At 36.3% G+C, this 26,537-nt stretch overlaps 1 protein-coding gene across 2 annotated transcripts in view; it reads left to right on the top strand.

Annotated features, from left to right (window-relative positions):
* Positions 1 to 26,537, top strand: part of Fbxw7 (F-box and WD repeat domain containing 7, E3 ubiquitin protein ligase) — a 174,132-nt gene that overhangs the window by 82,248 nt on the left and 65,347 nt on the right. Inside the window, exons 2-3 of one of the 2 annotated variants that reach the window (XM_005400898.2) lie at positions 15,224 to 15,273; positions 15,850 to 16,422. In XM_005400898.2, the coding sequence (XP_005400955.1) occupies positions 15,919 to 16,422 (504 nt within the window). In that variant the 5' untranslated portion in view covers positions 15,224 to 15,273; positions 15,850 to 15,918. The remainder of the gene's footprint in view (positions 1 to 15,223; positions 15,274 to 15,849; positions 16,423 to 26,537) is intronic. The other variant, XM_005400897.2, reaches the window with a different exon arrangement.

The following is a 26,537-nucleotide window of genomic DNA, read 5'->3' as shown; positions in this document are numbered from 1 at the left end:
TATCCATATGAAGAAGACTGAAACTGATGACTGTCTTTCACTCTGTACGGGTATCACTCAAAATGGATCAAAGTCTTAAAATTTCAAACTTTGAAGGTAGTAGAAGAAAACATAGGAGAAACACTTCAAGATATATGTGCAGACAGTGACTTCCTGAACAGGCCTCCAGGGGCCCAGGAAGTATTAACAGGAATGACCAAATGGGATTGTATCGCATTATAAAGCTTCTGCCCAGCAAAGGGAACAATTAGCAATCAAGAGACGGCCTACAGAGGGGGAGAAAATGTTTGCTGCTACTCTTCTAACAGAGCTTTAATGCCCAGAATATTAGAAGAACTTAAAACTTAACTCCAAAAGAACAAATAATCTATTAAAAGATGAGCAAGTGAACTGAGCAGGCACTTCTCAAAAGAAGAAATACAAATGGCTGATAATTGTATGACAAAATGTCTCACATCTTTAGCCATCAAAGAAAAGCAAAGCAAAACCACATTGAATCTGACCTCAGTCAGAATGACTGCCGTCAAGAATACAAAGACCATCCTGGCAAAGATATGGGTTAGGGTGGTGATATGTGGATGGGGCTTATATACTACTGGTGCAAATGTAAATTAGTATACCCACCATGGCAGTCAGTATGGAGGTTTCAGACTTTTAGACTGAGAACCCTTTTGTACTCTTAAAAATTGAAGACTCCCCATAGTGTCTTGTTATATGAATTTTATCTGTTAATATTTATTGTACTAGTAACAAAAATTGAGAAAAATTTGAAGAGTAAGCACGCTAACATTAGCTGTGAGTGATGGCATCATCACAAGTGGTATACCAGTATATAGCTGGGAGAAAATGAGAATGAAAACACCAGAGCTACTTCAAAAACGTTTGACCTGTCAGACCTTGTAGAAAGTCTTAGCAACTCGCTAAGGTCCCCATACTACACTTTGAGGACCACTGACTCTATCTTTAATGTTGGAAAAGTTAAAGAACGATTTTTCTTGCTGCCTAGAAAGAGATGAAGCTGTACTTTTTGCCACATTTTTGTTTTGAAAGTTAGTTATTATTGATAATACTCAAGATTTAAATTAGATGAATCTATTGACTGCTAGTTTCATTTCTTCTGGTCTCATACTTAATTCATTTTTTTTTTTTTTCTTTTTTTGGTTTTTCTCCGGTACTGGGAACCGAACTCACCACCTTGCGCTTGCCAGGCAGGCGCTTTGCCGCTGAGCTAAATCCCCAGCCCCTCATACTTAATTCATGATGAAGCAGTTTATTTTATTTAGCCTTCTTAAAATTGGTGACAGAAGGTTTAAAATAGCTGATAAAGAGTATAGGTTGAATATGCCTTGTCTGGAATGTTTGGACCCTGAAGTGTTTTTGGATTTTGAATTTTTTTTGTTCAGATTTTGGGATTTTTCCGTAGAGTTTACTAGTTGAACGTTTCTACTAAAAAATTTTGAAATATAAATGCTCAAAGATCCAAAATTGTTTGACATGTTAGTTTACAAAAAATGTCTGAGTTAGGAGCATTTGGACCTCATGTTATTGGGTTAGGGCTGTTTAACCCATAATATGTGTATGTACTCATTGTGTGCCAGACACACCTGTAAATATTTTATTTCCATCATCTCATTTAACCCTCATAACCTGTGATCATTCTAAATCCTTTTTGTATATAAAACAATTGTGATTTAAAGCCTGATTAATCTGTCCAAGTTACACAGTTTGGTACTGGTAGAACTAGTATTTGTACTGCATCTAATTTCTGAATTTGGGCTCTTAATCCTTAGGTTTTTCAGCTTGAATTTTATGCACTGTTTCACCATTAGTTTGGTTTCGGCACCTACTGAAGTCTATTTCTTAATTTTTTGGTTAATATTAGTATTCCTTATTTTTACCTTGGATGTAAAATTATTAACTTGCTGAAGCCAGGAGTGGTTCATTTGTGAACACAATACTGTGTGATTTCTACCGACTTGAGAGTGGGATTCAAAGGGCGTGACTCCTTGGTAGCAGATGGGTAGTGCAGGCTCTTAACCTCATTTCTTCATCTGAAGTATAGAAGGTATATCAAAAGCTTACTTTAAAATGAAATCATTCATGTGTACAGCATTTAACAAGGTCTGGCATGAAACAAGCTTCAATAAGTAATTGTTAATTTTGTGTTTGTGTTGAGAATTGATAAGAACGTAAGATGGCAAAGTTGGATAGATTATTTGGTTTCGAATCTAGTACTTTATTTCATTATTTTGTGTAAAGTTGTATCAATTCAGTGTCAGAATACAGAAATCATACATAACTATAAAATTGTACTTTAATGCTTATGTAATATAAAGAGCACTTTATTACTAGTAAGCAAGAGCAACTGGTGTGTGTGTGTGTGTGTGTGTGTGTATGAAGTTTTGGGCGTGAAAAAGAAGTGTGGAGCCGGTACAAATTACTGAGACCTTTTAGTCTTGAAGTGGGTAGATTTAAGATAAATCTCTTGTGATTTCTTTTAGCTTGCTGAAGGGAGACTAAAACTAACTTCTCTCCCTCTCCCTTTCTCCCTCCCTGCTTGCTTTCCACCCCACCCCCACCCCCACCCCCAGATCCAGTCCCACTGTCTTTGGCCTTAATCGAAGGAAAGGCAATGTTCAGAGGTCCCAGGAAGCGTGGCCTTTATCTCAAGAAGGGGCCTTTCTTTGAAAGGGATACTCATAAAGAGGGCATCTCTCTGTCTCTCTCTCATGCCTTTTGTGCTTTCTTGCTCCTGCTAGATACTACTCTCTACTAGAAGGCATCTTTGGCATAGTGAGATAGCTCAGAAATATCTGAGTTTCAAACACAATACTAAATTTTACTAAGTATAAATCTCTGGCCAAGTCTACTATTTACTGCTTTGTAAGCTGGGAATAATGATCGCAGGGATATGGATTAACTAAGTATGCAGTAGGGAGCACAGTACTGTCACCGGCAGTCTGCAAATGTTTGCTAATTAAATGAATGCAGTGGGGGTATCTTCAGTAATTTAAATATAGAATTGACCATATACCTATAAGGTTTTTGCTAACATTTTGTTTTCTGTATCAAGAATAATTGGATTGATAGCCTAGAAAAATGAAGGCATATTTTTATGCCCCCTCCCCTTGTGACTTGGCACTCTGATTTTTGTCTAGGCAAGAGGAATAGCTGTAGAAGGGAGGAAACCTGTCCAGAAACTTCAAGATCCAAAACACAGCTATTTCAACGCATCAGAAAATCAATGATTTTAGAGAGCAGTCACCACCATGATTGTCTTCCTAGTTGAATGGCTGAGTTTAGTGGTAATATCTATCAGCAGCCCTCATTGTGATAAGGAATTCAAGTTGTGACCAGCCCACAATGCTTCCTCTTAGTTTTAGGATGAGTATACAACACAGCATTGTTTGTACTGAAATTAAGGGTGTTTTGAAGTTTGAGGGTGTTTTACAACTACTGCCTTGTTAGGTTTGTCCAGAAATACTGCTCTGTAACCTGAAAAATTTTAAAAATTTCTTTTGTGAAAAATTATAGATCATTACATAAGGAATCTAGTGATTTAATAATTATGACAGTGTTGCTTTATTTCTGCACAAATAGAGAAGATCTTTGTAAGAAAACCATGGTATTTCTTACCATTTAAAGAATAATAGCTCTCAGTCTATACTAAAAAAGAATGAAAAAAGAACAGTTTTGAATGGATTCTATTTCTTGGTGTTAGAACTAGTGTTTTAGATGTTTCTGGGTTTTCATGGTGATGGCTTTTGCTTTTTCTATCACCATAGTATTGATAGTTGTAAGGCATCGGGTGAAGAAGGAACTAGCCTAGAATGAAGTTCATCTTGCTGTGTTTCTACGATAATTACATAATTTTCAGAAATGTTTTATATCATGTCTTACAAAGGTCTTACTAGGGTGGCTATTTTTTCAAAATTAAAAAATATCAAGATAGCCACTGTGCTGTTTTTATTTGGGATGCAGGGTTTTATTTTTATGCCTTTTGTCACTAGTGCCTGGCACATAATGTTTAAATATTTCTCTTTTTCAATTCAAAGACATGTTTTTTGAAATTGCTTTGTATATGGTGGATTCAGGCAGCATCTTCTGTGTGCCCGCTTAACCTTCTTGGCAAAAATTTGAAGAAGCAGAGTGAATGATTGTTTTTGTGAGTTTATCTGTCTACCATAATCATCTAAGTGAGGTATTTTGCCTCAAACAGGAAGAAAAGAAATTGAGGGAGCAGTTTTTCAAGTGGGAACTAGATGAAATAAAAGCAGCATGGATTTGCCTGAGTTCTAATTGCATAGTTAACAAATAAAACCTCTCAGGAACCTAGGCAAGAGGGCATCAAGCAGTTGTAAATGAGTCCTAAGTTTAAAACTTCATGACAAAAAGACATTATATTCTCTTGTGTTCTACAGTAAACGTTTGGCATGTTAAAATTATGATTACTAAGTTGGGAATCCCGTTAAAAGAGCAGATTCCTCACTAGCCAGTCCCCCTCTCCTGCCCCCCTCCCCCCTTTTTTTCTTTTTACACACAGTAAGTTTTGTATTTTACAGTGGTAGGCTTATTCTGAAGTTCACAGTGTTCTGATAAAGTGATAGTGAGGCAGACTGGAAACCTTAGCTAAAAGGATTTGAGTATGTAATTGCTGTTGATCAAGTCTCATTGTGATAGTGGTGGGGCTTTCCTTAAAGAAGCTGAGTTACCTCTGCAGTTTAGCAGGTTCTGGTTTTCTCTGATCCTATTGTCATTGGCTCCTTAGTTAGTATCCTCAAATGTACCTTTCAATGCAGGTGCTGATATGGTCCTCTTATTCTTCAGTCAAAGTTTTGCCTGTTAGCGAACATTTCACAGTGAACTATGTGCTGACTCTTCTATACCAGGAGCTATGAATTTGGGAAAGCTGTCACCTTCCCTGTTGAAGTGGAAAATTCAATATTCTGGGCTTTAATCCTGGCTGTCTGATGTGAACATATCTGGTATTAGTGTAGGAAAGATCCAACTAATGGGACCAGGTCAAAAAAGGCAGAAATTTTATATTATTCTCAATTCATATATATACCCTTAATTGAGATACTTTTAAATGTAATGTAGGACACACAGGTGAGTGTATACCTATGTACCTAACACCTCAATCAAGATATGAAATTACTTCTGTCACTCCAGATTGACTCGTGTCTGTCTCTCGCTCTCCATCCGACCACACACACAACCACTGCTTTGATTTCTGTCATTGTACATTAGTTTTGTGGATTTTCCTGTGAGCGCAGGCAGGCCTTGAACTCAGGCAGTCCCTCTGCTTCAGCTTCCCAAGTGCTGAGATTATGGGTGTGCACCACCATCCTTGCTAGTTTTCTGGATTTTTAAACATTATATAAAGGGAGCCACCCAACGGTAACCTTTTTGCCTTCTTTCATTTGATACACTATTTTTGACATAAATGTATGAGAAATTCATTTTTAAATTTCCATTATGTGAATATACTATTACATTCTACAGTTTACATTGTACAATTTACTTACTCTGAATGGATACTTGAGTTGTTTTTAGGTTTGGGCTATCTGAGTAAAGCTTCTGTAAGCATCCTTGTACCAGCCTATCTATGGACATTTCTTTTGGATAAATATCTAGGGAATTTATTTGTTGTCCATTTATATATATATATATATATATATATATATATAGATAGATAGATAGATAGATCTGCATTCACTATTAGTTTATAGTCTACAAGAAATGCTCTTGAGTATTTTCTAAGACATGGAAATATCACCCCATGAATTTTATATGTATTTGTTGATCAATGCTTTTATAAATAAATAAATAAATAAATATATATATATACACACACATTTTTTTATACCTATCTATATCTATAGATATACATATGTATGTGCTAGCTCATTGGGCATGTGTGTGTGTTTGTAAGAAATTGCCAAATGGTTTCTACAATGTTGGTACTAGTTTTATCCTCTCAGCAGTAATATATGACAGTTTAAGTTGCTTGTTTTCAACACCACTTGGTGTTTGGTTTTAATTTTAGTAGTTCTTGTGGATGAGAAGTAATATTTTTTAATTTGCATCTCCCTGATAGCTGTTACTAAGTACCTTTTCATGTATTTTTCATTTTTAGTCAACTGCTTGTGTCTTACCCAATAAATCCTTGCCAAACTATCCACTCAATTAAAATTTGAATGAGTGAATGCCTATATAACCTCTGGTTGTTTCAGGTAGATTTCAGCTTTTGTATGCAAACTTTGCAGTCCTGGTGACTGCAGTCATCTACTTAAAAGGATCTGTAGGTGGGATCTGTTTGCTCAGCCACAGGCTTTATTTCTAGTAGACTTCACTTTTGAACTAACACAAAGACAAAAAGTATCTAAAACAATCAGATGGACAGTTAAATTTTCATGTTGTAAAGATCTGTATTCACTATTAATTTATAGTCTGCGAGCAATGCTCTTGAGTATTTTCTAGGTCATAGAAATATCACCCGATGAATTTTATATGTATTTGTTGGTTAATGCTTTTATAAGTTATGGGAAGTAGAGTTTATGGGTAGTGGTTGTATATATGGACAGTTGCATATCACTTCTGGAAAGAGCACATTATTTATTGTCTGTGTTTATTGTCTGTGTCTGTGCATGGGTGTATTCTTGCATTTTAAAGCTCAGAATTACAATACATGTTTTGATATATGGTGTCAGTTAACATCAGTAAGGGAAGGCGCAAAAATAGTTCCTGTTTTCTTAATGGGATTATAAGATAGGACATTGGCAGTAACAAGCATACTCACTTTTCTAGCTATTTCCCATATGGTATATAAAAAAGATAATTCACCACTTTTAAATCAACTCTGCCCTCTGTACATCAGCTTATCCTTTTGTTAGTCTGATAGTTATGACATTATTTATTATCATGTTTCTCAACTTGCTTCTGAATGCTCCGACACTATTTTCTGCCTTTTTAAAAAAATAAACTTAGAGAGTAGATCCTTGTATTTAGAACTGTGTTAGCCAATTTCAACAGTTCTGTGACACAAAAGAATAGAGGACAAAACAGAGGGTTAGTAAGTGTGGGCAAAGAAGTTAAGAGAAGGAAACAGAATTTGCCAAGAAATAGACATATGTAACATACTGGAAAACACAAATAGACCAATATTGTTGGGTCATACAAGTTTCAGATCACATTAAGAATGGCCTACAAATGTATTGTGCTTTTGAGTTTAAATTTTATCCTGCGGAAGACATGACTTTCAGTTCTGCAGTCACTCAGGTTGCTGTTTCTCTTGGTGACTCCTGCTCCTTCCCTTCTCCACAGCTCTCCCTTTATTGGTTTAGTATTTTGCTTTCATTTGACCAAAAGGTTCAACATGTACAGAGCTTGGAAACTGATACTTATGGGTTGGCATTTCATGTCCCAGTAGCAGCACAGAAGGTGGGTGAGAATGGTGGGAGAAAGAGAGATGCTCGGGATACTGTTTAAGTAGCTTCAGCATGACATTGGTGGTGTCTACTTAACCAGCACTATTAGAGTGAGATTTATGGTAGAGATACTGGAGGTAGACTAACCAAGAGTTAGTAGTGATGACAAAAGTGTCCCGGGGACATAGTAAGGTAGTTTGTGACAAATGACCGAAACAAGGATGATGTCCATATCACCTCTCTTTTTTTTAACTTTTCATAAAAATCCATATATAGTCCTAAGAACTTAATTTGTCCCAGACTACTTGATAGTAAATTGCAAACATAATGCACTACCACCTTCAGACACTTCCGAATGTATTTCTAACAAATGGACATTTTTGTGCCTGACAACATAGCCATTAAAATGAGAATACCAGCACTGATTTATTAGACTGCCTATTCCTCAGACTTTGTTTGAATTTTACCAGCTGTGCAGATCATGTCTCATGTAACAAAAGAATTCCATTCAGAATTACATATTGCTTTAGTTCCCATAAGATCAAGGTCGCTTGATCTTATGTTTACTTTCATTTCCTTTAACATAGTTAAAGATTATAAGCCAGTCATTTTGATAGTGACTTGATTTGAGGATGTCTAATATTTCCTCCTAGTAGGTTCAGATTATTCATCATTGCCAGGAATATTGTGGCAGTGGTGCTGCATTACTCTTGTTGCTGTGTATGAGGTAGACAAACTTTTAGTTTGTTCCGTTACTGATACTTGCTTTTAGCCTTTCTCAGTCTTTTTACACTGGGGGAATATTCAAATCTCAAGAACCCCTGCATTAAAATGGCAGTATCTACAGTTCAGGGTATACTGGGTTGCTCAGAAAGTTGTAGATATAGTAATTGATTGATAATTACCAGTGCTCTTTTGAACAGAGAAAATTGCTCCTTTTCATAGCTCTCTACCTGATGAACTTGTATCTTCCTCTTTGGGTGCTTCCCGCTGTCCTGCAAGTCATTAAAGCAGGTAGCAGAAACTGCATTCTTTACTTCTTCAAAGAACTTTACTGTTTCATCTTTTTTGATGAAACCTTACTGTTTCACCTTACCCAAGTAGGTCTTATCACAGATTTCTGCTCTGAGATGTATGCAATATGGTATGTGTGAGAATAATTTTTACCGCATATGTAAAGCTAAAAATGACATATAAGCTAACGTTTTTCAGGGAGGATACAACCCCCTGGTAATTGTGCTTAACTTACTGTCTTTGAAATTAGCTCTTCATAAATTTTGCAAACTCATAAGAAATTAAGTTTAATTAAGTTTAGGCCAGTTTGGAACCTAATGTAGGTGTAACAGATTCAATTTAAATAAAGGTTACAAATTTAATTAGTGTTACTTACAGCGTGACAACTTAGCGGTGTTGAATAGTAAAGCTGCTAAAACCATAGCCAAAGCACTTTGAATAAAAACAACCAACTACAGTTTTATACAGGACTTGGAGAAAACATTGTCTCGGTGTGTATGTTCAAATATGATTCTGTCAGTTAGATTACATCTTCTACAGGCTTATGTGTTACTTTTTAATCTTAAAAACTGAAATCATTTATCTCTTTAATGTACCTTTTTAAGGTAAAAATTGTGTTTATTGCTTGTCTTTGTTGTACAAAAAATTCTTGGTCAAGTGAAATTTGAGTTAAGTAAGTAATACAAATTTCATTTTTAACTGAAATGAGACAATTTCTGAGCTTACTGTTGGTCATTTTTAACTAAGAAAGGTTGTTCATATGCATGAGAAGTTGAAAACTGTAGCAGTAATGTTCATGTTTTGCTATGGGTAGCAGGGTATTCTTCACAGAAATCCAGAACTTTTGTCTGGGGAAGATGGGTAAAACTCCACCTTGAATGTATGATAAGACTACAGCTCTTCTTCTTTTTTTTTTTTTCTCAAGTCAGAAGCTCTAGAAAGAGGGTCCCTTGCGTAGGTACACAGTGTGCTGAAAAGGAAGAAAACTCTGTTCAGTTTTGTTCTGTGTTTCTCCAGGTGGTTTGTAGTAAGACGTGAGAATTGCTGATACCTTTCTTCATTCTCAAGCCCAAGCAGCAGTGGAAACATTCATGATTACCTTTTATAACAACATAACATAACATTTTTCCAATAGCTCACGTTCTTTTTAAATTAAAGAATTTTGTCCCTGAAGTAAAACCAACCACTGTTTTCTTCGTATCTTGAAAAGATTGAAACGTAAATACTGTCTAGGCTAATGTCTGCAGCCATTCTTTATCTTCAAAGTATTTGACAAAATCTAGCCCACTGTTTTCTAAGGACCCCTTTCAGCTGTGTAACTCTGTTGAGAACTTTTCCTCTGTCACATCACTGATTTCTTTGGGTGGTAGATGGTCTTTAAACATTCTTGAATGAAACGACTTCTGTTTGATGAAGTTAACCATTTTGTAGCATATTTCGGTATCCCAAATTTTTTTTGCCTTGAGAGTTTTTGGCACTGTTCCTTCCACACAAATGTCTGCTATGTCAGTTTGGGTTCCTCTGAGAAGCAGTCCAACCCTCTGCTCCCAGGCTGGCCTGTTGGAGCATTACCCGTTCTAATGCTCTCACCATGCTCAGTAGTTGTACTGGAGAACTTGAAGGCAGCATGGCCAGTTCTGGACGTTGCCATGGATTCCAATGTGAGATGATGGAGACTGTCAAGCAGCTGTGCTTCTTACAGCAGGTTAGGTTGAAGGGATATCTGAGCTGGGTATCATAGTGGCCATTGTACCCTTCTTAATCCCATTCAGACCTTCAGACTTTTCCCTCATGTGGACCCTTTTCTTCCCCTGCTCACATTTGGGGACCCTACCTCCCACCGTGTTCTTACCCAGTTTTGCCTTTGACCTACTGGGCTTCTCCGGTGTGTGGATTTTTCTCAGTCAGGCTTTGACACCCCTTGCTGTTCTGCCCTCCAGATGCAGAGAGGCTATGTGTAGAGTGACTCCCTATTTTGGATTACTTCCTGCCTCCCACACATATACCTCATCTGCTTGGCATCTCCTAGTGGCATTTAGGACTAAATTGTTGAAGGAAACAAGGGATTAAGAACCATTGAGTTTCTTACGATATGGTTCTAGTCAGTGAAACAAAGATAAGAGTAGGAAGATAGACGAACAGTTTTTTTTGCCTTGTTTAGATATGAGAGTAAAAGTTTATGTTTTAAAATGAACCTGGGGTGACTGTTCATAAAGCAGAGTGTCAGTAGAGTAGTCAGGCGGAGATGGTAGAAGTGAGAACCATTCATGTCTATGTAATCCTTGAAAGTCCAGGTTTCAAAAAAACACAAAACTATAGGGAGGGGGAGAACTGGCAGTGGAGAGCACGAGCAGTGCTACCTGAGGACACCCTGAGATGGAACACCAGGGGAAATTTGGGACCAGCCTGTCATGAAGGAACAGAGAATGAGTGCGCAACAGTGTAAAAAACTACAGAAATGGCAAAGCATTATAACAACTATTTTAAAATTTAGTTATGGTGGAATAAGTCCAGGATCGTTTGAGCAAATCAGAAATATATAAGTTAAATAACATAAAGAGTAGTACTGTTTTTGGATTGAGAAATAGCCTTTTGTATCCTTTCCAGTAAAGACAAGGCATGGGATTTATTCAGTTCAGATACATAAAACTGGGGGTTCTTTGCTGCATATATGATGATATTCCCCAGTAATACCCATTCACGTTGATTTCATTAATCTGTAATACGGAGGATCTGTTGAATTTTGCAGTCTCTAATTTTTGTATGTGGTTTCCTAGTTAGCCACACTATAGGAGGTTTAGAACTAGAATTACTCAAAAAATGGTAAGTATGTTTGAAATATTAATAGTTTTAGTTACATAATTGTTTTTATAGCTTGTGGTAGAAAGAAATTTGATAAGAAAAAATTATGATTTAGAAAATAATTTATAGGCAAATGCTGAAATACTAAGATTTATTCCCTAACCAGATTCAAAAATACTGCAAGTGACTTGTTCAATACAGGGTGTAACTTTCGAAAATGTGTTTTGAATAACAGATATCATATTGCTAACCTGGCTTGGAATTATTCTTTGGTGAATAAAGGTAGGCTCAGTGCCTGACTGGTTTTAAAATAAAAAGACTTAATGGTTATTTACTTACTAAACAACATGTTTTAAAGCTTGAGTGCTTACTGAGCCAGGCAATTTTGTGGGTGCTGGAGGTACCAGTGGCAAAAAGGAAAGTCTTTTTCCTGGTAGAGCATAAATTCTAGTGGGGGAAAGAGAAAATAAATAAATGGGTGGGCAAATAGGCCCTTCGTATACAGCAGGTACTGTTTCAGTGCTGTTATACTTAGTGATATGGAAAAGAGTAAGTCAGGGACAAGAGGAAAAGGTAGTGTGATGGGGGGTTTGCTATTTTAAGTTGGGTGGTTAGGGAACCTGACATCGATTAGGGGACATTTCAGCAGGACTCGGAAGGAAGTGATGGAAAGAACCATGCAGGTACATGAAAGTATTCAGGAAGAGGAAGAGTCAGTGCAAAGGCCCCAGTTTGTAGCACTCTCTGCTCTTTGAGAAAGAACCAGGACAGAAAGGGTGGAGCAAGGTTAGAAGGAGTGTGGAAGTGAGCTCAGAGTGGTGGAACATGTGTAGATTTTATACGGTCTCTTAACAGGCAGCCAGTAGGGACATTAGCTTTGACTTGGACTGAGATCGGAAGCTCTTGCTGGATTTTGAGTAGTAGAATTATAAGACACAGCGTATTTTATCATCTTCTCCAGGTACTTACTGCTAAGTAGCTTGACCATAGTAATTAATAAATAAGTTACTAATTTGATATATAAAAAGTTTATAAGATGAAATGAAAATGTTAAGTGGCATGACCAGAACATACACTCCTGATAATTAGGGTTCAGTAAAAATCATAAATTCAGTAAATATCATTGTTACGGTTTTGTCTCGGTGTCCCCTCAAAGGCACATGCGGGCTTTTAGAGTTTAAGATTGATTCATGGGTGTGAGTGCCACACCTGCCCTGGGGCAGTAGTTTGCATATGTAAGGGAGAGAAAGAGGCTGCTTGCTGCCACTCCTCTCCTTTTGCTCTTGTTGCTTTTGCTGTTTTCTGCTGCCATGAACTGTTGCCCTCTGCCCTGTGCCGCTCTGCCTTTCAGCCAAGTATGGACTGAAACCTCCACAAACTGTGAGCTCAATAAGCTTTTCCTTCCTTAATTTTGGGCATCAGGTATTTTGTCTGAGCAACAAGAGAAAAGTAACCAAGACAATCATAAATTGCTTGCATTAGAGAATTCCCAGCTTTGAGTTATTCTTCCTGACCATCAGTACAGTTAGGCTTATTTTGTAGCTCAGATCTTCTGTGTTACACCTGCCGTGTAACTTAAAATGTTCATATTGTGTAGTCATTTGGAGGCTTTGGTAACTTGCTTACATTACTCATTTCATTAGTGTGAATGGAATTCCTCAGTGTCTGCTGCAGTTTCCATGTTAGTTTTTGCCTTGGAATGCTCTTTGAAGCTCACAGTTCTGGTTCAGGTGAAGACAGATTCTCAGAGCACCATGTAATGTGTACCATGTCCACATTTATTCCTCTAAGCATCCTTACATAAGGAGTTCAAATGGTGATTGGGAGAAAGGTCTTTTTTTTTTAAAACAAAGTTTATGAGAAACTATTTTAAAAGTTCGTGAGAAATACACAAGCATGCACTTGCGTGTGCACGCGTGTGCACACACACAGAAAGAGAAATTAAGTGTGAAATGCCACAGAATGAAGAAATAGTGGCAAGTTACCCTGTATTTTCCAATGTTTCTTACATTGAAAATTGTGATTGTGATTCTTCTTACACAAGAAAATTGTGATGTATTTGTACATCAGGGAGAAAATAAAGTGTATTAGATATGGCATGAGGTACAGTGCCACTGTGAGTTCAGTGTTAATGAGTCAATATTAAATAAGTTGTCTTTACTCAGAAGCACATGAAAAAGGTTATGCATTGATTGGTTGATTAAAAGTATTGCGAGCAGAGGCTTGTAGGAACTGTATTTTCCCCTATTTCAATAATTACAGCAACTTTATAGTACACAGTAACTAGTTAACTAAGGGTACTGTTTTATAGAAACTTTAGGTATTGGAAATATTTTATAATTTCTTCTTTCTGAAACTATTTCTGGTATGTTAAAATACTTGTATGTAGTGTTGTAATGTAAAAGCTGATTTTACCGTGGGTTCTAATTTTTTAAAAGGTTAAATGATACTGATTAATGTGTAAAGAGATACAACTTGTGATTTTCTTTAGAAATTTCTTTTGGTGACCTTAGGGATTGAATAAAGAAACATTTGTAACATTATGCAGACTATTAATATATACCTGAAGCATATTGAGTGCTCAGTGCATATTTGTTTGAGTAGTAATCTTTGAGCACTGAAGTGATTCTGGTTTTAGAAAAGAAGGCAATGTCAGTGTTACAGAGTCATGTTCTCTTAGGACTTTATCATACGCAGTTATTGTTGGCTGGGGTACATGAAGAAGACTCAGTTGTGTGTCTAGTTGTCTGCATGTTGCTGGAAACTGGTAATCTTGACACCAATTATCTTGTCTGCGATGTAAGGAACATTTTCAATTTAAAAATTCTGTAATTTTCTTTGATCAATATTATTCCTGACCTTGAGTCATTTCCATGTTTATCACATCTGATTTCTAAGTAAAAAGTGCAATTCACTGCAAAATATATTTACCATTAGATTTTACTTTATTGAACTCAAGTTCAGTTTTTCATCAGTTATTGATAAAAATAAACTATATATTTGTTCTGTCTTTACATTGTATACTTCTGTTGGTAAAAAGAAATAAAAGAACATCCTTGAATTTTATATGGATTTTTTTTTTTAAGATATAGGACTGTTGTTTATGTTTGATATTCTAAATCATATAAAAAGGTTTCTTTAAAAGATTAGAATTAAGAACTTTAAGAGCAAGAAATATTTTTTAACAAAGTTTTGTTAATCTTTTCTGTGTTGAAGTTTCAAGTTTTATTTTTCGGTTTGTTTTGGAGTTTTTAAATTTTAAATTTTTACTAGTACATGTTTGCAGTAATGAAACACATCCCATCCCCCCTCTTGCCAGCACCAGATTATTTGTCATATAAATCCTTATAAAGTTAATTATCATGCACACAGACTAACAACCAGCCTGTGAAGTTTCCAGCTTTAGGTAGTGGGTGGTCACCTTTTTAAAATACGAATAACGTGTTGGCATTATTGTAGGTAACATCAGATGTGCCTAGATACCAACAAAGGATGCAGTTACAGTGAACACAGTGAGAAGATATTCTTTCACATTTTAAGAGCCTGTGTTAGGAAATATAAAAATAAACATGCTTGATACATAAAATTTAAGTGAAATGGTAAAGAATTAATTTAAAGGGTATAATACTACTCCATAAAGTGCAATTTATTTTGAAGTATTGTTGTCTGGTTTTTATGCAAGTTAAAAATCATAGTATGAACAAAAAGAAAAAAATGAAAAAAATCATACTGTGGTCATATAATTTCCTGCATTTTCCCTTTTGCATAATAGTATGCAAATAAGTATGTTTTCATGATTTTTTTTGCAAACATCATGTTTAGGGAGTATGCTGTATATCCCATCTCATGCATTCTTTTATCTTGAACAACTGAGTTTTTATTTTTATTTATATTTACCTTTTTTCTTTTCTTTTTGCTTTTGTGGATAAAGCTATAGTAAGCATCCTCTGTGTAATTTTTTTTTTTCTCTGTTTTAGGATTACTTCCTTAGGATAGCTTGCCAGAAGTGGAATTACTGGGTCAGAGGGTATGAACTTAAGAACTTTCTTTTTTTCAAATGAAAGTTTTTGTTTATTTGCTGTCCAGTTGATTTACAGTCATTGTAGAAAAATGAAATCGTAATAATTATACTTCTTACCTATCAGAACACTGTGTCTGAAGGTAAGATTCTGTAGTCAGAATATGGGAAGTTTTCAGGGTGAGAAAAAGGCTTTTTTACTTGATTTGCTTCTTTATTTCCTGAACTTGACTGAGCACCGAATATGTTTTGTGTACCTTTTGTAAATATACTTTTTATGGACTTTTTACACAGAATATAGTTTCTGTACTACTGATCTAAAATTTAAAATTGTTTTATTGGTCAAAGAACTAAATTAAACTATATAGCTTAGTTTTAAGAATTATTAAAAGAATATCAAAGTTTATTATATGTTTTTTGGAAAAGTTAGAACTTTCACAATTTAAACTTTCTGTATTGATTACTAAGAACATGTTAATGCCTTGAGAGTATCACATTTCTTTTGCAGTCTCTAATGATAATTAGAGTACAGACACAAAACATGAGAAAGTACAAACCTGTTTCTGCCTCTCATTTTCTTTGCAGAATGTGAAAGCCTTTGCATCTTCTGATAGTCTGGCCAAGGTTCAGGAAGTGGCAAGCTGGCTTTTGGAAATGAATCAGGAACTGCTGTCTGTGGGCAGCAAAAGGCGACGGACAGGAGGCTCTCTGAGAGGTAACCCTTCCTCAAGCCAGGTGGATGAGGAGCAGATGAACCGGGTGGTGGAGGAGGAGCAGCAGCAGCAGCAGCTAAGACAACAGGAGGAGGAGCACACCGCAAGGAACGGTGAAGTTGTGGGAGCAGAACCTAGATCTGGAGACCAGAATGATTCCCAGCAAGGACAAGTGGAAGAAAACAATAATCAGTTTATTTCAGTAGATGAGGACTCCTCAGGAAACCAAGAAGAGCAAGAGGAAGATGAAGAACATGCAGGTGAGCAAGATGAGGAGGAGGAAGAAGAGGAGGAAATGGACCAGGAAAGTGATGATTTTGACCAATCTGATGACAGTAGCAGAGAAGATGAACATATACATAGTAACAGTGTCACAAACTCCAGTAGTACTGTGGACCTGCCCATTCACCAACTCTCCTCCCCGTTCTATACAAAGACAACAAAAGTGAGTATATTCAGTCTACGGTTAATGTGAGGCACCTCACACCTCTGTTTTAAGTGCAGTGAAATTCTCCTCATAGTCTTTGTATTACTACTAATTAATATTCACTATATAGTAATAAAATGAACTAATTTTGGCTTTACAAAAGGTATTAGACAGTATTATAAATAATAATCATATATATCATATATTAAAGAAATATTGTAACAGTCTTTTTACAAACAGAGTTCCTGATAATTGTAAGACACCTCCATAGACATTATCCTAAGTCACAGTTTTTTTTTCAAGTGTTACTAAATTTTGACTTTTGAAAAAAAGTAGGAGGCATAAGATCATTTTAAAGGTCCCATTTAAAAATGGTGATGTAGAATTAGCTTTCTACAGTTTTACCCAGCATAATTTCCAAATTTTATTTTTTAGGCAGTTTCTTAAACGTTGTAGAAAACTAAACTTGTTTATTCATCATTCCTTATTTGCATTCCATTGTTTGGATTGGTTTATTCTTTAAAAGCATATTGAAAACTATCAAAACTGAGAACAAATTTTCCCCAGTCACTAACGGTATATTTTTGTGGGAACCTATGGCAAACAATATATGTTAGAAATTCCAGACTGTCCCAGTGTTAAGTTGGTGACAGTGGCAGTTAAGAATTGTTGCTTATTAAGCCCATTCACTGTGCAGAGGTCTATGACAATAAGGGAAGGTAAGTTATGGAGATTCACCCCAACCAAGTTATACTGTAAGTGACAAGAGGTTTTACCCTTACCTGCCAGTTTAAAAATTCTTTTTCTTTCCAGGTGTCATGCTGCCCCCTGTGGTAGAATTTGATGCACAATGTGAAATAAGATTTTCATAGTTCCTTAGTCTTAAGGTTTCAGACCCTGGGGTGTAATGGCACTCTAATGCTGTACTGTGTCATATTTGAAATAATCAGTGATACCCTTTAAAAAGTAGAGAGTGTTCAGTGAGCTACTTTTCTTTGTAGTATTTAACAGAGCATCACTGAAGGTACAAGACCTCAAGGCTAAAGTTGCAAGAGGAAGAAGTTGACAATGTAAAAAAGTGACAGAGGTCACTCCCTGGAGGCCATCAGACCCGGTTCTTAACCAGAGGTTGTTTGCTGGCTATTTCTCTGAATTTCAGTAGCCTTCTTGCACATTCAGGAATTGTGTTGCTTCTGTAGATAAGAATGTCTCTTCAATTTTAACTCTGTCTAGAGCTTTATATTTCTACAAAGTCTTGCTTTCTGAAAAGATGATCAACTCATGTTAAAGAATCTTTAACACTTTTTTGAGATTAACTCATTTCCTTTTAAAAATGTTTCTACTAATATGAAAAGCAAATAAGGTCAGATCATGTATCCTCCTAATCTTTTCATGAAAAGAGGCTTGTTTGGGAGCTAATGTGGCCTAATCCTGCTCTCCCATATGTAGGAGATGGTGGGAAGGGAGGGAAGAGAGCACTGTGGACGCGATGGGTTGTCCCTTAACATTGAGAGTGGTGGTTCTTCGAGTCTAACTCACATCTCATTGCCACTTATCATTTGACCATAAATATGTAATTTCATTGAATCTGTTTTGCTGTCTATAGATGCCAACTTCTCAAGGTTTTTGTAAGGATTAAGTGAAGTAAAATATGCACAAGTATGTGCCTAAGAAACTCAGGTAGTTAATAAATACAGGGCCATGACCTCATTTTGTCCACTTCTCTCCTGTCTCTTCAACTCTAATCCTACAAAATAAGCTGTCCTCCACAGTGGAGAGCAGTGTATATTTTTCATGACCTTTAGAGTTCAGTTGTCACCCTCTAGTGGAAAAAAATATAAGTAGAAAAAGAAAGACTTTTTCCCCCCTTTTCTTCTTTTGGCCAAACTTGGGATTGAACCCATGGCATTCACAGAGCTATATCCCTAGTCAAAATTTTAAGACAGTCAGAGGCAGGAGAATTGCAAGTTTGAGCTCAGCTTAGGCAACTTAGAAAAATACTTTTAAAAAGTATATACAGGAGGTTAAGCAGCCTGTTACAATAAGTTGGGCCCATCTTTCATATAAATAAAAATGTGACAAATTTTCAAGCAGATGCTACTCACAAATATTCTCACTTGATAGGTATATACCATTTTCTTTCATTAGAATTTTTCAGTGTCTTTAAATTTTTTCTAATCTTGAATTAAAACTTTTGTATGTTTAACTGATTTGTGAATTTTCATTTGGATGCCAAAATAAATTTTAGCTTATAATAAATTTCTAATTGTTATTAGTAAAGTTTTAAAATACTTAATTACTAATACTTTAAACCATAATAGGTCTAATGTTGGCCATGTTTAAATCCGCCTGATACACTATAAGTAATTAAAGATTATTGTAATTATGAGTTTTCATTCAAAATGAAGAATATTCTTCCTATAGAATGGAGAATTTAAAAACTTGATATACTTTATACACATGGTAAAATGCTCTGCAATATCCCTGAAGTGTTTCAGATAGTTTCATATGTGTGTATAATTCCAGTGACCTGGGATTTTTTTAATGTTTTTGTTGGTAGTAGGAAAGGTAGAATGAAGAAAGCGGATAAAGGAGTATATAATGATGGGTTTCCTTTTTTACTTTGGTGAATAACTGCAAAGATATGTCTTAGGCTTGTGTCTTTTGCTCCAGCCTTGGTTGTTCAATTCTAGCTATTTGACATCAGCTGAGTGGTCCACTAAAAACCAAAATCACTTTTTCTTTCCCCAAGCCAATCGTTACATTTTTCTCCCAGATTTTTCTTTTCTTTCTTTTCTTTTCTTTTCTTTTTTTGTTTTTTTTTTTTTTGGTACTGTGAACTGAACTCAGGACCTTGTGCTGCAGAGCTAGATCCCTGGCCCAGATTTTTCTTATCTTTGTTAATGTCCTAGTTTTTGGTCTGTTGATGCACACATGGTTTGAATTGTTTTATTATCTTGAATACTTAATCACCCTATCAAGCACTTGCAAGATAAAAATTGGAGGGTCAGTTCTTTAAAATGTTAACTACTTATACCAGGCTACAGTGCCATGTTCTTGACAGTGAACTAACAATATGAATGGCTAGATTAATTTTAAATGAATTTTCAGCTCTACATAGATCAGTAATTTCAGAACAAATACCTGGTGCCCCATTTCCTGCAAACCTATATGGACAGTTGAAGTCTTCCAAAATCTCACCATAGTTTCTCTCTCCCTAGTTTTTTTGTCCATGTCTTTTTGCTTTGAATGGCATCCCGCTACACACCAGCAAGCCAGATCTTTTAAACCCAGCCCAAATTCCATCTCTCCGCTTGATGTTCACTCAGAATCCGTAGTTTCCATTAGGTTTCTCTGATGGGTTAGGATATGAATCTATCAGCATAGTACTATGCGGAATAGTTTCACTGTCCTAAAAACATCCTTTGAGTTCTGACTTTTATTCCTCTCTCCCCCAACCCCTAACAGCCACTGATCATTTTACATTTTTTAAGTGTTTCTGTAGTATCAGTTTTTCTATACTGTCATATAATTGCAATCATATGTAGCTTTTCAGATTGGCTTCTTTCACATAATAATATGTATTTAAGTTCGTAGCTTGATAGGGCATTTCCTTTTAGCACCGAGTAATATTCCATTCCCTGGGTGTACCATGGTTTATCTATCATCTACTGAAGGACATCTTGATTGTTTCCATATCTTGGCAGTTATGAAAAAAGTCAATATAAATATCCTGTACAGGGTTTTGTGTAAAAATAAGCTTTAACTTTTTTGGGTAAATGAGAAGTAGTACAATTGCCATGTTGTATGGTAACAGCATCTTTACTCTTGTAAGAAGTGGCCCACCTGTTTTCCAGGGGCTGTGTGGTCTTCACATTTCCACCAGCAGTGAGTCAGAGTTCCTGTTGCTTCTACTCACTAGTGTTTGTTGTTGCCAGTGTTTTAGATTTGGGCTATTTTACTTGTATGTGGTGTCTCGCTGTTTTTATTTGTAATTCTGTGATGGCATATGGTGGGGAACATCTTTTTGTGTGCTTATTTCCCATGTAACAGTGAGGTGACTGTTTACATCTTCTGTCCATTTCAAAATCAGGTTGTTTTCTTACTGTTGAGTTTTAAGAGTTCTTTGTGTATTTTGGATGAGTTTTTTTTTTTTTTTAATCAGGTATGTCCTTTGTGAATATTTTCTCTCAGTCGTAGCTCATCATTTTATTCTATTGATAATGTCTTTCCAAAGGCATATATTTTTATTTTTAATGAAGTCTAGCTCATCAATTATTTCTTCATGGAGGATGCTTTTGGTGTTGCACCTAAAATGTTGACACACAATACTTAAGGTCATGTAGAGTTTTGCTGTGTCATCTTTTAGGAGATTGGTTTCCTTTTTTTTTCTTTTTTTGGTCTTTTTGAGACAGGACTTTGCTATGTAGTTCATGCCGCCCTTGAATTTACTTTGTAGCCTCTGCTGGCCTCAAACTTGCAGCAATCTTTTTGCCTTAGCCTCCTGAGAGCTGGGATTACAGGCATGCACTGCCACGCCTGGCCTTAGGAATGTTACAGTTTTGGGTTTTTGTTTGTTTTCGTAGAATCATATATTGATATGTTTAGCATGCTAGTAAATTAGAGAAAGTATTACTACGACTTATTTAATATGAAACATCATATGTAAGCGTTAAATTACTTTAAGAATTTTATGTTTCTTCACTGAACACTAGAGGGCCATGTAGCACCTTATTGCTATCCATAGAGCTGCTTTTCATGTACTTAAAATATTTAGTATGTGCTTGTTTCTCTTGTACTTTGTGTTCTATTCATTATTTCTTGCCCATTACTGGCATAAATATTTGGTGGAGTAATGAGCATTGTCATAATGTAGAATACTTTGGTTTTTGTTTTTGCTTCTGCTTTTTTAATAAGTTGCTGGAACATTTCCATTTTGCTATTTAGTAGCAATGAAAAGTGATGATAGAATGGTTCTTAGGATAAATGTTCACATGCGTGCAAACTTACTGTGCTTTGGGAGTATATTTATGCTTTTTGAAATTTTCCCTAGGATTTACTCTTAAGTGCATGAGATGAAAGGCCTCCCACTGTCTGTTGCTCCAGGCTCCTTTAGCGTATATGTGAGAGAAGAATGATTTATATCCAGAGAGTCTATGTTTCTTGTCCAGATTCTCTGTTAACATAGAAGATAATTTTATAGGGCTTAAGCACCCAGTCATCCTAAAATAAAGAATGTCTAAACAGTTCACTCTTCCTCAATTTCTTTTGTTTTCTTGGGGTAAGAAATCAGAAATCCTGTATAGCGTACAAGCCTTAAATAGGTGGTGTGAATATATGAAGGGGGTCATGAACAGCCAAGAGGACCATTGAGGTCCTTATAAACTGTGTAAAACATTGCCTTTCCTGAAAAATGTTAAATGTTCAGTTGAAACAAACAAACAGAAAAACCACGCAACTCTGTGCAGACCCTACAAAACTGACAGAGGTCCATTTGACGTATGTACTGCGATTTTGATGACTTCTAGAGAGAAAGTTCAAAATCTGGGTAGAACCCCAGTTAAAATTTTGTTTCTTAGATGTCCTGTGCTGGAGATAGCGCTTCTTATTGTTGATTTCTGTATAATGTTTTGAGGAGGAAGTAGGATATTTCCAATTAGCTATTTATACTCCCTTTTTCTGAGAGAACATTAGTGTGATAAGCACAAGGGAAACACACTGTTCGCACATAGAGGGTGTCATAGCACAGTAGATACCTGAGCCAGTGAGGTAAGGTCAGTTTTTCTTATGAACTTGATGTATTGGTTTTTGATGTTAAACTGCCAAGTGAATTGACCTTATTTAAGGAAATATGTATCCCAGCTTCCCTAAGGAGTTTATTGTACTCTGTATGTAGAAGAACACATGTAATAAAAATGATAAAATATACATGGAAGTCAGCACCAGGGGAATGCTGGAATATACACTGAGATGAGGACCATGAGAAGAGATAAAGAATGATGAGTGGAATGTCTTAGTTGCTTTCCATAACTGGGACACAGACCAGACCACCACAGTGTACAGGAGGAGAGGTTTATTGTAGCTCACGTTTCAGTCCACAGTGAGCCGCCAGTCGGGGGAGAAACTGCTCACCTCAGGGCAGCCGGGAAGCTGAGGGTGACAGGAGGAGGAGGGAAGGGAGATCAGCCCTCCCGACTCATGCCCATACTGACTGCCCCTTGTGATCAGAGCCTACCTCCTAACAGCAACCCCAAGATAGTGCCTCCCTAATCTAGTCACCCTCCAAACCCCTGAGGCTTCGGGGCCCATTGTAGATCTAGATCATAACACGGAGTAAGATGGTAAATGGGATATAGGTTGGAGGACAATGTGTGGAGTCCTTGCAGAGAAAAGTAAATGTATCACACATACACACCCAGCCACACCAACGCAGCGCTCCTTCCCTAATACTAGGAATAGATTTTCGTGTTGGGCTGAGTAGATCATGTCCTCAGCAGCCTGTCTGTAGCAAGTGCATCAGTGCTTACAAAGTGTGTGGTGGTTAGAGTGCAGTCTCTGAAGTCAGACTACAGGGTTTCAATATTGCTCTGTCACTGCATGGTGTTTGACTTTGTGCAGAGTTTTAACCTGTTTTGTATTAACTCAAGGACAGTGGTAGTGTCTACCACGTAGAGTTAGTAAGATGTTTCAATGAGATTATATATGCAAGGTATTCAGGACAATAACTGGTAGATAGTGTATTTCATAAGGTTAGTTATTGTAATATTTCAAGTCTGTGCTAAATCCAGCCTCTAACTGTCTAGTTCAATGTAGATGTCTTACTATGCAAAGTATTTTTAATCTTAAGGACACTCTTCTAGGTGGATTGAAACCATTCCATTAACTTGTGTAGATTTTTATGGCTTTCAGCATAGAGTTCAACTGTGTGGTGTAACTTTTGTTAGTGCTGTGAAACTCTCTTGGTCCTGATAGGTATGTATCTGTAATGTATCTGTTAATGCTGAACCTAGAAGGAATTTGAAAAAGAACATTTTGGTAGTCTTGGGGCTCTGCATCATCACATGAAAAATTCAAAGGAAATGAAAATGCAGGTTCTGTTCCTTAATGATATTTGGTGTTCTTGAACTAAGTAAACTGGAATAAATAGAACATTCTCTTTGGTACATCTGCAGCAATTCTGATATTATTGCTTGATGTAAGAGAAAATATCTAAGTTTTTTACAGTAAAGAGATGGCTGTAAATGAATGAGACAGTAGTTTCAGGAAAGTTGAAATTATCTCCATTTAGTATACTCTTTAGAGAACACATTTTGTAAATTGTTGGTGTGACTGTTAACTGCATCTGGCATAGATTATTAACTTGAGTTCACCTATTAGTATTATTGTTAGGGGTGTACTGTGTGTTCTGACTTTAACCTCTCGTTATATGAAATGTATATAGAGGAGTGATACTCTTTTCATGGATCACCAGGGTTAAAGATGATGTGTAGATTCTCCCCCTACCCCCAGCCTACTTTATTCAAATGTGCCTTGTCCTGCCAGGTATTTTTTCCAGATGCAATTAAAGGTGGCTTCTCTGCTTTTGTAATAGCAGTTGCTTTTAGGAGATGCTATACTTTCAAAGTGTAAATGCTGCAGTTTCCTGTGTCTCTGTGTGGTCAGTTTCCGACTGTTGGAACCCAGTGCCAAGAAGGGCTGGGGTGTGAGGAAGGCACTGGCGCACAGTGAAGCGCGAGGGTTCCTCTTGTGCTATAAGTGCTGGCTGCATGTGTCCACATTGTGAATTCAATGTTCCAGAGTCTTTGTACCTCACCATGATGATACCATCTTTCTTAGGGTTTAATGAGTGAAAAATGTAAACGTGCTAAGGTACATCTGTAGTGTTTATCACCTACAATTAATTTCACTTGTGGGGTTTATTTCCTGTTCTCACTTTATTCTGTTAACCTGATATAGAAAAGGTGATTACAACTTTAAGAAAGGGTTAATATTTTCTACCTCTTAGATGTCAGTAATCTCTCATTTTTATATTTTTATGCTTCTTTACTCCAAAGGTAACAGAACAGATATTGTAAACTATTAGCTCATCTTTTTTTCTTTTTGGTTTTTTGGACATGGTTTTGCTATGCAGTTCAGGCTTGAACTCACTTTGTATTCCAGGCTGACCCAGAACTCCCAGTGATCCTCCTGCCAGCTCCTAGCGCTGGGATTACAGAGGTGTGCCATCACATCCCGTACTCATCTAATATTTTTTAAAACTCATTTAAATTCCTTAACATTTAAAAATCTGGAAAGTCTATATATGAGAATATTGATTTTTTTTCTTTCCAGAAATAGGAATGTCAGTCTTTACTGGGCCCATATACTTTAAATGACAAAAATCAGGTGCTCCTTGTAAGTGGGCTTTCCAGGTCTTAAGTCTGATCTGTTTGGTTTTTTTTTTTTTTTTTTTTAACATTTTACCTGCTTGCTCATTTAAGTTTATGTGAAATAAAGACAACCCATGATTTTAAGAAATTTAAAAGTGGGTTGATTTTTTTTTTCTTTGTTTTATGTCAGACTGGTTTGGATATAAATTCAAGTCAAAGTGTGTAACTTTTTCATTTTGAGTTTTATTATAGAAATAGCTAGGTGGGAAATTAACACCAAAATTTTTGCCACCCTCAAAAAAGCGACTCACCCTTTCATTTTGTCCTTTCCATTCTTGTTAAATTTGAAATTAACACCCCAGTGTGATGGCTTTTATAGTACACAGACCAGAGTTCTTGATGTTCCTTGTTTTGTGAGCTGTTTCAGTTACCTGCTGCCATGTGGCAAAACACCTAATAGTTTCGTAGATTGTAACAAACTAAAATGATTTGATTTATTAATTCTGCTACTGTAGGCTAGCAATGTGAGAAGTGCTTTCACCTGGGCACTGGTAAATTAGGGCTGTAAAGTATAATTGTAGGTGAAAGAACAGGGGTCTACGGCAGTGATAGTGAATGTTTTAGAGCTTTCAGTGGTAACAAACAGCCGCCTGTGGCAGGTGTGCCATAGGTTCGCCATCGCTGGTCTAGGACATTTGAAGGTTGACCAGGAATCTTTTTTTTTCATATAGTCTTAGACTTTTCCATTTTTACCTGGTTATTTTGAACTTCTTGTCTTAATGATCTTAGAGCAGACTACTTAAACAGCATATCAGGACTACCACAAGGGTGTTTCAGCAAGCAAGGTAGAAACTCAATCTCTTTTTCTCTTCTCTAGTGTTTGAAATAGTCAGAAAAGTCTGGCCAGATTCTTAAGGAAGAGGACATGGTCTCTATTACAAAATGGGAGAAATGTCAGAGTCACATTGCAGGAATAGCATGCAAGATAGGAGACATTGAGGCTGTTTTTGAGAACACAATTTGCTGTAGGATCTTTTAGTATCTTTGCTTTTAATAACTCCCTCCCCGGCTTGGGGACTTCATAGAAAAATAGGGCATGTTAAAACAGATTCCGTACATATAAAATATGTAAATGTCCTATAATACTCTTTCAGATAACTAGAACTCAGTTATCTGGCAAATTTTATGCATCTGGAACAGAAATAAGTGACTCTTCAAACAGCTAGGATAAGGAAGTAACATAAATTACTTATAACTAAGTTGGGATTTAGCATTCTGTAGAGTAGCATGGATATTTTGTTGCAAAAGTTGAGTTTAGGAACTAAATCTACCAGGGTTACAATCTCACTGTTGCCTGGCAGCTATATTCCCTTGGAAAAAAATTCAAACCTTTTATCTGTAAAGAATAGGATAATGAGACCTCACAGTCTTTTCATGATGATTAAGTGAAGTAAAGCACTACTAGAAACCCTAACAGTGTTGTGTTCGCCTCATCATTGTCCCAAAACCATGTATTTTCTAGGTTCTGTCACTGCAAGCCTTCCTTGTTGTTTTCTGTGTATCTCTTTGAGAGTCTTGAGGCCAGCATCTCTAGACCTCTTCCTCTTTCTATCCCAATATGTTTCAGGGATACTCAATAATTATAGGGATTGAGTGTTGTTTGTTTTTAATCATTCTTGATAGCCATTTAGTGTTTTACTTATTGGAAAGAATGATATTTTAAACTTTAGCCAAAAATTAATTATGTTTATGCGAGAGTGTTTT

Source organism: Chinchilla lanigera, unplaced genomic scaffold (assembly GCF_000276665.1).
Source record: "Chinchilla lanigera isolate Chin_1 unplaced genomic scaffold, ChiLan1.0 scaffold00070, whole genome shotgun sequence".
Lineage (NCBI taxonomy): Eukaryota > Metazoa > Chordata > Mammalia > Rodentia > Chinchillidae > Chinchilla > Chinchilla lanigera.
The sequence above is the reverse complement of the archived record's forward strand: the minus strand, read 5'-3'. Positions and strand labels throughout refer to the sequence as shown.